The following is a 12,132-nucleotide window of genomic DNA, read 5'->3' on the forward strand; positions in this document are numbered from 1 at the left end:
GACTGACATTGATTCCAGATTGTCAGTGTGTGCTGTTGTTTAGTTAAGTCACTACAGTTTGACCAGAGAAATTAGTTGTTGATTGACCTGTAAACTCTGAATTCATGGAGATAGTGGAATCAACTATTTAAAAGTTAACAAGAGGCCAACATGATGTAACTCTTAAGACACTGCAGAACCAACCAGAGCTAATTCACAAACCTTTCAACCAATGAGAGCTTCAGAACAGTCCAGAGCTGAGCCAATCAGAGCTTCAGACTCTGATAGAGCTCAGCTTGAAGTAATGAGCGCTCAGCTGATTGGATGTTAGGAAGGCCACCATCTCCTGAGGAATATTTGGATCTGCAACTCAAACTAGAGAGGACACAGAAAAATAAGTACGAGGCATGACAACATTAAAGAGGGACACGAGATCAAGGAGATAAAAAGAAAAATAAGGAAAGCAAGGACAGGAATCTAAAACCAAACACAAAAAAAGACTTAGGTGAAGAAAGAGTGTAAAGGAGATTGCTTCGACAAGGAGTGTAGCAATCAAAATAGAGTTTTAAGAGTTTTAAAGTTTAAAAATATTAAGGATTACAGAAGATAAAACATTTAAAGTTGTATGAGAGAGCATGAAGAAGAACGAGATGAAGACGAGCGAGAGTAAGACGAGCGAGAGTAAGACGAGCGAGAGTAAGACGAGCGAGAGGAAGGCGGCGTTGCTCTCCATCTCAGAAAACATTGAGATGGAGCTGTTTTCTTCAGAGGAGCCCTGTGTGGTGACATTTAAACTGGAGGTGGAAGAAGAACTCAGCTTTGACCAGGTGTGTCTTGAAGATTTGAAGAAATTAAAACTACAAGAAAAACTGTGGTGATCCTCAGTCAGCTATTTCATGTTGTTGTGTTTAGTAACTGGCCTTGTCTAAGTCGTAGGAAGTCCAAACATGTTCTGCTGGTAGATATTACCTCATTCCTTTAGACTGAAGCATATCAAAATAAAATAAAAGCAATTTCTCCCTAATTGCTGTATGTAAATATTTCACTTAACATACATTATGTTTTTCCATTTATAGTATAGTTTTTTTCTACTGTGTATATATTATGAACTGTGGTTAAAAAACGGAGTGAGATTAGATACTGCTCTTAAAGTTCATCTGATTGGTCCACGTGATGTATCACAGAGGTTTACTGTTTAAAACATATAAAGCTGATGTTATTGTAGCAACAATATCTTTCGATTAAACCAAGTAGACATTAAGGAATCAATTAACCCAAATCACAAATAAGCGTATTATTATCTTTCTTTTTTAAATGCTTATCATAGCTGGACAATGCAGATATTTTGAGTTTTATTCGCACAGGACTTGACCAGCTTCGGTTCCCACCACAACACGATGGAAGTAAATACTATATTCTTGTGCAACTGAAAACTGGCTAGATTGAACCTGGAGGGTCACGGGACAAATATGAGAGGTCAAGAGCTCATTGAGGATAGGAAAGCAGAAAGAAAAAAACATGTCTGTAACAGCAAGTTAGGCTTATTCTAAAAAGATTTACTCCCAATCTTTTCCATTTGAATTACTGGATAATCTTATCTCTGAAATGTATTCTGACAGTGTTTTGTTTTAAGGGGTCACACACTTTAAAGCTGCTCTAATAGTTAGTGTTAGTGTTAGTGTGTGTGAATTGTCCCTTTTTTTTTTTTTTTTAAACCATAAAGCTTCCCCAGTATAACAACTTACATACCACCTTTTAGTACAGCAATCACAAAGTACTTGACAAGAAAGAAGAAACAAAGATAGTCATGCCTTGTCCCATACAAAATAGTTCCCGTTGATGGAAACTTTATGGTTTTGCGATAATCCAAAACTGTGTTGCAACTAAAATTCTTCCAGTGTGCTCCCTCCATATGGAGCAATATCTGTATGTTCACGCACCATAAACATCTTCCCCTTTTTCTTCTTGAACCCAGAGACATCTGGAGCATCCTCTGGTCCCTGACTGTGAAGAAGAACCAGAGCTGCAGGTTGAGACCGTGACCAGGCCGCAGAACAAGCCCAAAACAGAGTCTCCCGCTAAGACTGAGGCTGAGCACTGCCTCCCTGTTCTAGGATTCGTGGAGGGAATTGAGATAGAAATGGAGGTTAGTGAATATGAAGGATGTAAAAGTTAATAAATAAAGCAGCATTACATCTCATCCTCGCTTATTGTAATATTCTGGAAAAGAAGTGATAATATCAGCTTATGAATGAAATACAATGTCTGTGCTAAACAGCTGTTCAGGAGCTACTGTACTGTATATGAGTGTGTATGAGTTTCTTTGGAATGTTTTTTCAAAGTAAAAAAGAAAAAATCTAATTGAATCCCACATTCTTGCTTTCCTTTCCTCCATGCAGGTGTTCCCTTCCCTTGGATTGTCTGAAAGTGAGCTATTGGATATAAAATCACATGATCCTTCCATCATGACACCGGTACATCACCTTTGGTTTTATTTTGTCATTTCCTGATCAGAAAATCTCCATAATGTGATGTGTTCAAACATGGAGCCTGAACTCGTTTTATCTGGTTGAATTATGATCGCTATCACCACTGAGCCCCCTTACATCTCTATATGATATTATTTATTAAAGTATCATTTTTACTAGCTTTAGTGTATTGGCCGAAACAAAGCTTTGTCTTGCACTAATCCTGAGGACGTAGGGAAAGACTGAAACCAACAGCAATATTTACTCAATCAATCAACACGAATCTGTAGCCTTATCTATTGTCTGTGTTGAAAGTGTCACACATTGTACAAGTCTGCTTACGTGCTTCATCTTTAACTTTTTTTTCACATGCATGTTTTTGTTTGTTCTTTTTTTTCCTATGACGTCTGTGGTCTATCTTATGATTTTCTTTTTTTAAAAATATGATTACCCGCACAAAATGTCAGAAAATAAGATCAAATGCAAATTGTACATTTCCGGAGCCCAAGAGGATGCCTTCGGAGCAAGACATTGTTTTATATAGCATCACAGTCATTTGTTTTATTGGTTAAATATGGAAATTGTTATTAATTATTAATTTTCTGTTAATCCACAAATTAATCAACTAATCATTTCAGTGGTAATGCTCTCTTTTGTTCCTGCAAGAACCTGTTGTTATCTATATTAGCAGCTACATTTTCAGACTTGTTGTCCTTTTCCTGGATAGTATTATTATTAATAATAATAATAATAATAATAATAATAATAATAATAATAAGCTTTATTTGTATAGCACCTTTCATACAAGAATTGTAGCCCAAAGTGCTTCACAGCAAAAACATAACAATTAGTACAAGATTAGACAGAATAAGAGCATTTACAGAACAATAATCACAGTGTTGATGTAAATGAGTTTGAAGTACCATTATAAAAATAGCTGAATTAAAATAGTATAACATAGCAGATAAAATCGCAGAATTAAAATTGTATTAAAATAGCAGCCTTTACACATTCTTTGATATTTTCTATATTTGTCTTTGCAAATAATCCACATACTTTCTTCCTATCCCTGTTCTCTGCTTCCTTCTCCCATAACATAAACTGTCTTTTATGTTCTTCCATTGTTTTCAATGCTTCAGATTTAATCTTTCTCTTTGACATTACTCTTTCCTCTTGCTCTCTCAACCTTACTTTTAACTTCTTACTTCCTCAACACTAAATGATCCTCCTTCAGGAAGACCAAGCTTAAAAATGTATGAAATCATTTAAATGAGTTTAAAGTGGCTAAGATAAAAAAAATTAAAATATCACCATTAAAAGGCTAAAGTAAAGAGATATAAAATATCACCATTAAAAGGCTAAAGTAAAGAGATATAAAATATCACCATTAAAAGGCTAAAGTAAGGAGATATAAAATATCACCATTAAACAGCTAAAGTAAGGAGATATAAAATATCACCATTAAAAGGCTAAAGTAAAAAGATATGTTTTTAGCTTATTTTTGAATATATTGAACGAGCTTGCCTCCCTAATGTCTGCAGGTAAAGTGTTCCATAGCTTTGCTGCATAATTGCATTGCATTGCATTGATAAGCAACACATAGTTTTTTCCTGTAACCCTAACTCTTGTGGTTTATATTCTTGTGCAATAAGAACTGTGTGCATGTGGTCTATCAATATATCTAATCTACCTGTCTGTCTTCCGTTTCCTTCATTTTGTGGGGTTTTGTTCTGGCAGCTGCAGCCGTTTTCAAACAAAGCCAGTCGTCTCAAGTGGAAGAGACTGACTCTGCAGAAGACCGGACTGATTGTAAAAGATGTGGTCTGTCTACCCAGAGGACACTACCTGGCACAGCTGGAGAGGTGAGAGTGTGTTAGTGTGTAAGATCACCATTCCCATCCATCTGTCTTCTAAGTACCATGTGGCTCAGTGAGGAATAAGTGGGTTTTTTTGCTTGTTGGGACGAGTTAAGAATCTTTGAACTACTGGCCACATTTGTATGAAATTTGGTTTTGATCTTTTATGGTCTTTATGATCTAGGTTCGACTTTAACCATGGCCAGATGCCCAACAAATATCCCCTGTAGGGAAAGGGTTAGTTTCACCACATCTCTCTTGAGAATGATACTGTGTGTCTCAATGAGATTACCTTTTTAAATAAGATTAAATAAAAATTCCCACAAAAAGCCTTTGTCAACGCATCGTTACAGTTCCAAACATTTACATCCAACATTCTGATTAATTTGTGCCTTTAACAAAACCAGGGAATGGTACTATCGTTAAGTTGCGTTAAATCACCTTTTCTGTATGGTTTTTAAATCAATTTAAATTTGGGCCACCAAAAATATAACCGTGGGGCCAGTGTTTAAAAGTATTAGCATCTATCCCTGCCCCTTTCTGTGAAAATCCTTATTCCCGAGAGGATGAACCCAAACGTTTGCTTTGACCCCACTGACCTTTCCTCTATAGTGCCACAATTAGTCCAAATGTTCCCCTCTTGCCACACTACTATTAACACTAATGGGCATCCTCCTCAGAGGTAATGACTACTAAACAATGAATAGCGCAGCATATTTACACAATGTAAATTGTGGCATAATCCTAAATTGCTGATTTACAATATAACTATATCAATTAAGTAAATAATCCTTTCTGTTCTTCCAGACATATTGTTCCACGAGGAAAAGAACGAGCAGCTCTAGCGGCCATGGGAATGACTGCTCGCATCACCATTGATTATAGCTGGTCGACCACTCAGATGAAGAGTCGGCTGGCGACACTCTTCCAGGGGCGGTTTGTAAAACGGGTGGGACAAAGGTTCTCCTTCACATATCTACAGGTGTGTGTGTTTAGCGTATTTGTATTACTGTGAGAGCTACTTTGACTTTATATTTTAATGGTTCACGCTTTCTTTGAAGGCCCATGAATTAAAACAGGGGCTAAAAATTAAGATTGAATTTAGGATTAAGTTAAGATTTCCACAAAGTAAAGTAAATCAGACAGTAAATCAGATATGTTTTCCTCCAATTCTTCCACATTTTGGTACATTTACAGTATATCTGATGGTATGTGTGGTTTCCAGTGTGTGCCGGGCTCCGGGGTGCTGTTTGTCCCAGACACCCCTGCAGAGGGCTGGACTGGAGAGCATGTGCTCCAGACTTCTGGACTTGGTGCTTTGTACATCCTCAGCCACCAGGACTATCCACAGGTAAACCAAAGCTGCTCTGTGTTTGTTTTTGTTCTTGCCTTGTAAGTGGGCTTTTAAGCATTTATATTTACTAAAAGTACATTTCTAACTAATTTAAGGTGACCCATTTTTTCATACTATGGTGTTTATTACCATCTTAAATCTTCCTCTATAACTTCATGACTGAATCCTAATAAAAACAAACTCCTGATGCTTACAAACTCAAAGAAAAAAACACTAAACCTTCCATCTATTATATTATATTTAAGGGAAATGTGTTTGGGTAAATTACTTGGGATTCTCTTTCTTTTTTAATCCTCACATTCAGCACATCCAGAAGAAGTTGAAGCTGTGTTTTCATTTCAAAAAGAAGTTGCTTTTCTTATGATGCACAAAGAAGACTTGTTGTTGCTTCTTTTATGTCTGTTATTGACTATGTTGATGTTTTCTACATGCATGCATCTTCTGAATGCATTTACTCCTTAGATACTGTATGTCATGGAGCATGGAGGTTCATTACAAATCTTAAAGCCCTCACTCACCATTGCTCCCTGTATGCTAGGGTTAGTTGGCCTGCATTGTCCATCCGTAGATTAATCACTGGCATGTCCTTACTTATAAGGCACATTTTAACTTGCGTCCTTCAGATCTATGTAAATGTATCCATCTGAAATGCTGGAAGCTACTGTCTCCGTTATGGCACATATTCGTAATACTTACTCTAGCTATTCTGTCTGCGGATAGTGGAACAATTGTGCGTAAAATTGGTCTTGTGTTAAATTCCGAGTGGCATTAAGAAAGACTTGAAAAGCGTTAATTCTAACTTTCCTTAAGCTGCATGAACCCTGGTAACTGTTATTTGTTGTATGTCTGAAACTTTGTTTAATTTGCTGCTGTTGTCTTGGCCAGGACACTCTTGAAAAGGAGATTTTTGATCTCAATGGGGCTTTTCTTGGTTATATAATAAAAACAAATGAAAGACATTCAATTTAGCTGTGATTCAGCTGACTGTGGAAGGGCTCTCTGAACAGCCTTCTCCTGCATTGCCTCTGCATTACATGCATTACATGCATTACATGCATTACATGCATTACATGCATTACATGCATTACATGCAATACATTAGTCTAGTTTGGAACCATAATTCCGCTGTATTGCCATCAGTCTTGTTTTGTGATGCGAGTGTTCTGACATATATGGATTCAGTGCTATGGGTATATGTTACATGCGGCCAGTGTTTGATTTCCCTTTTTATGTTAATATTATTTTCAGTCAAATATTAAACTTTTATACATCTCTTTCACAGTGCATAAAGTACAAATACTTTTCTCTCGACAGGCAGAATCAAAGAAGTCAGCAAGTGACACACCTGTGGTGAATATGTAAGAAAGCTTCAGCTGTTCCTGCAAAGAAACATTTGAAAATGATAACTGGTGAACCATATAACTGTGTGGGTGTGTGGGTGGTAAGGAAGGAGTTTTGTCTGGAGGCTAGTACAGAGAGCTGCCCGGAAGAAGAAAATCATCTGGGAATTCAGACCCAGCCCTGTGCTCCCAATACCAAGGAGGAGGTGAGTTTATTTCATCAGACGGGGGAAAAGTACAACAACTTACCAAATGTGATTAGTCCAGGAAATTGTGATTGTTAGAAGACAGAAAGGACACCATTTCCTCTGTCGCTCCCTTTTTAAACCTGTCTCTGCGGTGTCCAGTTCACACTCGACTTGGACTCAATCCTGAGACTGTTCAGACAGGAGAATATGGATGGAGGCGTAGAGACACACATCCAGGTGAGGAGGAGAGACCTGCTCCACAGCGCTCTGAAGGTGGTGAGGAGGCCGGGATTCTGTTTCAGGACGAGGCCCATCGTCTCCTTCAGTGGAGAGGAGACTGACGGCCACGAGGGACCCCTCAGAGAGTTCTTCAGGTTATGAATTTTTATCTGAAGCATGCGTGTTATATTTTTATAGATAGGTTTCAACCATGTATGCTTGCTTGACTGTGAAATATAAATATAGCTGTCAACACTCTCTGGTTTTCTAAACTCCTGCAGCATTTTATTCAGAATTACTGCACTTTTTTAGAGAAATAAAGACAGAATAATAGTTTGATATTTATCTTTGCTTGATTTAGTTTTTAGAGATCCAATATGAATAAATGAGTTTCTTTCTCAATGTATTACATTTACATCTGAGTGAGAAATTGCTTGCAAAATGATTATCATCACAAACATTTCAGGGCTGTAACAAACAATAAACAACAAAAATATTCTTATTAATTATTCTGCTGATTATAATTTTATAATAATAATTGAGTCTATAAAATGACAGAAAATTGTGAAAAAACTCATTTTGCAGAGCTCAAGGTGTCTTATTCAGATGATTGTGTTGTGACCAACATTCCAAAACCCAGAATAATTGCTAATATTATTTTAAATGATATATATCAAAAGCAGCAAACTGTCCTACCAATAAATGACAAAGTTAATGACAAATAACTTTCTGTTGATCGGCTAATTGATTAGTACCATTATAATGTTAGAGTAATTAAAAGTTTAATCTTTGGATTAGTACTCTACATCAGATCAATAACGCATAATCTTGTAATTTGTGTGAATCCCTGACAAAATATATTTTTTACTTCTCACAGATTGACTTTGCTGGAGCTGCAGCAAAGTTCTGTATTTGAGGGTCTTCCAGGGCGTCTGTTCTTCATTTACGATCTCGCAGCTCTTGAAAACAGGAAGTATTACGAAGCAGGTGTTCTGATTGGCTGGTCTCTGGCTCAAGGCGGGCCTGGACCTCGTTGTCTACACCCTGTGCTCTACCAGGTTGTATGCATGCGTCTCTTACGTAGACAGAAAGACTTAAATTTTTGTCTGAGATTCTCTTAGTTGTTACTTTGAATCCACTTTTGTGCCAAGTACAAAATACTTTAATAAAAACGTATTGCCTTTGATGGCTAGCAGCTGTATTGAATTGTATGTGCACATTGGTATTCTCTTTGTCATTTTATTGTATTTTATTATCACAGTTGATGTGTGGCCAGAATCCATCTTTGGAGGACTTCAGCTGGAGAGACGTTGTTGATGTTGAAACACAGATCCGACTCCAACAGGTGGCACAAACACAGAAATCTCACACACCTGTACTTCAAACTGATTAAATAATAAAAATTGCTATAATTAATTTGATGCACTCTGCTGTGTATCATCACAGATGGTAAGTTAGTTTAGTGATTTTGATATAAAACAATAAACAATAGCCTATAAAACAGTTTAAGCGATCAAATACAATCATTACTTCCATGCAATACAATTTTGTCACCACATATAGTAAAAAAAAAAAAAAACATGCATGTAGTAAATAAACTACTTTTGATTATGTTTAAAAAATCTATAGGAAAGTATACAAATGAATATGAATTTCTTGTTTGTGCCTTTTTTTTTTTATTAATCTAGGGTTTATGTGTATGAATGAGCGACTCTTTTCCATTTTGTTTTGTTTTTATTTCACACTGTTCCGCAGCAGTAGAGAGAAACTGACCACAAATAGATTTACCGAACCGGTTCACCTCCAGTCAAAGACTTTTGGAGTATGTAATTTTCCCCTTTCCAACTCCTTTTTGTTTTTCTGTCACCTCTCAAATATCCTCTATCAAATGGGCAAAAAGGCCCAAAACTTTAACCACTGCAGTACCGTACACACACATAACGCTCATCTGCTCCTCTTGTAGCTACAGAGTTGTACTGATGTGAAGCTGCTTCCTTCCGGTCTGTGTGACTGGCTGTCGAACTGTGGGATCCCTGGAGTCTATTCAGCCCATTCTGATGAAATACCAACCATCTATATCCACCTGGTCAAACATTGCATCTACTACAGGTAGGACACACACACACACACACACACACACACACACACAGTATATCCTTTACACTGATTTGTTTAGTGTTTTTAACTTTCTATATTTTAGTACTCTTTGCCCTCTGATCTTCTGTCTGTAGTTCTTTTATTTTCAAGTGTATGTACAGTACTCATGTATTGTATGATAGTACTGCATGTCCTCTATTGTATCTTCATTTCTGCCGTGTAGTCAGAACTCATCAGAACAATACAAATCAGTGCGGTCTCATTCTTTAGCCAAACACAAGTACCAACAAGCATTTGATATAATAAAAAAGGCTAATGAGCCAATGAAACAAGGACTCCGCCCCTCTGCTGTCCATCAGGGTGGCCAGTATGATCTCCCAGTTCACAGAGGGGCTGAACAGCTGTGGTGGATTGTGGGCTATGGTACAGTCCCACCGTGAGGCGTTTGTGCCAGTGATGACGAGCGCACAGCAGCAGCCTCTGACCCTGGAAGAGTTCAAACCGCTTTTTAACGTCTGCTACAGCCGTCCAGACAGCCAGCTGAGGGCGGCTGAGGAGGCAACAGCTGGACACTGGGAAACAGTTCTCACCTTGGTCAGCGGTAAGAACCGAGGGAAGGATGTATGCGAGTGAAGAATGTAAAGAGTGGCATGGTTTATTGTATCTAGAACTGATATTGGAAAAATGTTTAAAGTGACTTTAAGATAATCAAAGGGTTAACAATATTTTAACAAAAAACAAAATGTCCTTGTGCAAAATCAGATGGTCAGGCAGATTTTTCCTTTGAAGTCCTCCTCGCCTTCATCACTGGAGCTGATCATCTGCCTCCTCTTGGGTTTCCCAGATTGATCTCCCTGTGTTTTTACTCCCAGGTTGGTATTTATCAGATAATCACAGATTCATCTGAAAATGTTCTGAAAATAGTGCCCATTTTTCTGTTACACAGGCATGTCAGTTGGGATTCTGCAAAGCTATGTGGCTTTTACTGTACATGGTGATATGTTACAACTATTCCTCCTGTGGGAGAGACACTGGAAATGTATTGCAAATAGTGCATTTTATTATTACTCAACATTTAATTATGAAATGTAACTATCACTCAATGTATAGCATTGAAGTATTTTACTGAAAACCTGAAAAACTTTTAAATATTGTATGTTTTGTTTTTTCCCTCTGGGTTCACTAATTTAGATGGAAAATTAATGCATCCAGTATTTAAAAAAATGTATTTAAATGAAGATGCCGAAATTCAAGATTAAAATTCAAACTTGAATATCCAGGCTACCAAGGACAAGTAATTGAACATGACTGGAGTCAGACCTCTGTCATATCAGGTTACGCTTCGTTAGTCAGTGATCCAAGTCAGGGATTTTCAAATTAGTTATTTGAAACCCTGGATCTAAAATTTGTGAACCCGGCTTAATTTATTATTTTGTGGCTTAATTTCAGTTGCTTGTAAGATAAAAATGACCACGGCCTTTCTTTGCTTTCACACGTTTTCTTCTGAGATTAAGCCTCATGTAATATTTCCCTCGCCTTAAATTAATTTTCCAGGATGCGAGCATGTCAGGTGTGCGTCTGCCCCACGCCTCCACCTGTGCTCTGGAGCTCTTTCTGCCAAGGGGAGCGGCAGGGGCTGCAGACCTGAGGGTGCTGCTGAGCAGAGCAATGCACGAGGCGCTGGGCTTTACACGTTTCCAGACAGAGGGAGATGGAGAGGGCAGCTGCATAGAAGTGATGACAAATGTATGAAGTGGATGACTTCCTGGATACTTGAGGTCCTGCTGAAGCTTAATTTGTGGAGCGCAAAGGTTTCTGCAGGATATGAACAATGTGACTGAAAAGAAAGCCACAGTTACAGTTGAGGTAGAGACCAATGTTTGTATTGTTGAAAGCTGTATTCATTCAGAGTCAGGTTTCTAAAAGCAGCTATGCACAATGCTGTAATTAATTTTGTGTCATGGGAATGTCATGGGAATGTCTTTTAGATGAGTATAGGAATGGTTTTGGCTATTGTAGATCAGATATGATGAATTGTCTTGACATGCATGCATGCAGTGAATTTATATGCTATATACTTATAATAACTCTTAGATTGAAATTCAAATTCAAGAACACTTTGTCACCGGGGGGCAATTTGAAGCGCCACGTGTAAAGTAGTACATTATATTAAAAATGCAATATACAAGACACAATAATTTAATTCTTTAAGTTAATATTGTCATTCATGTTTTGTTTAATATTTCAAGTTTTCCAATATACTGTAGATACAGATTCCAAAATCATGCACCAGACTGCTTCTTTTTGACATCTTACAAAATAGCTAGTTTAAATACTTCTTGCATTGTTTCTCTGCTGATTATTTTATAATTTGTTTATTGAGGAAAAATGTTTTACACAATTAATATAAATAAATTTCACTTATTATACTTTTTTGTATTTCACATTTTTTATGGAAGATCTCAACAAATAATTTATATATAATTCTATTTGCTTTAAAATCAAATGTTGAATTTAATTTCCAAGGATTTATTAACGGTGATATAGCTTTAAGAGAAAGTGAATGCAAACAAAATGTTACATGTCAAATCATGTTAAAGTATAATTTATCAGAACAATACATAACACTTT

The 12,132-nt window shown here is 37.1% G+C and overlaps 1 protein-coding gene across 3 annotated transcripts; it reads left to right on the top strand.

The window, feature by feature from the left end:
* The first annotated feature begins 288 nt into the window (after positions 1-288).
* LOC115007178 (uncharacterized) lies at positions 289-11,930 on the top strand. 3 transcript variants are annotated; one of them, XM_029429914.1, is made up of 15 exons: positions 290-806; positions 1,955-2,125; positions 2,379-2,453; positions 4,185-4,309; positions 5,111-5,285; positions 5,529-5,654; positions 6,972-7,015; positions 7,104-7,203; positions 7,345-7,559; positions 8,282-8,462; positions 8,666-8,749; positions 9,368-9,513; positions 9,861-10,102; positions 10,264-10,373; positions 11,056-11,930. In XM_029429914.1, exons 1-15 carry the CDS (start codon positions 615-617, stop codon positions 11,251-11,253), a joined length of 2,184 nt encoding a protein of 727 aa, XP_029285774.1. In that variant the 5' UTR covers positions 290-614; the 3' UTR covers positions 11,254-11,930. The 3 variants fall into 3 exon arrangements, 2 of the variants coding, with proteins under 2 accessions (XP_029285774.1, XP_029285775.1); XM_029429915.1 differs by having other exon boundaries at positions 4,191-4,309; XR_003832152.1 differs by lacking the exons at positions 9,861-10,102; positions 10,264-10,373; positions 11,056-11,930 and adding an exon at positions 9,160-9,226 and having other exon boundaries at positions 289-806; positions 9,368-9,478.
* The last annotated feature ends 202 nt before the right edge of the window (positions 11,931-12,132 follow it).

This window comes from Cottoperca gobio, chromosome 4 (assembly GCF_900634415.1).
Source record: "Cottoperca gobio chromosome 4, fCotGob3.1, whole genome shotgun sequence".
NCBI lineage: Eukaryota > Metazoa > Chordata > Actinopteri > Perciformes > Bovichtidae > Cottoperca > Cottoperca gobio.

Excerpts from the sequence above, each read along its gene's own strand:
- LOC115007178 (XM_029429914.1), top strand. The coding sequence starts at position 615 with ATGAAGAAGAACGAGATGAAGACGAGCGAGAGTAAGACGAGCGAGAGT. Across the intron at positions 2,126-2,378 it reads GAATTGAGATAGAAATGGAG|GTGTTCCCTTCCCTTGGATT; the intron begins GTTAGTGAATAT and ends TCCTCCATGCAG. Across the intron at positions 9,514-9,860 it reads AAACATTGCATCTACTACAG|GGTGGCCAGTATGATCTCCC; the intron begins GTAGGACACACA and ends GCTGTCCATCAG.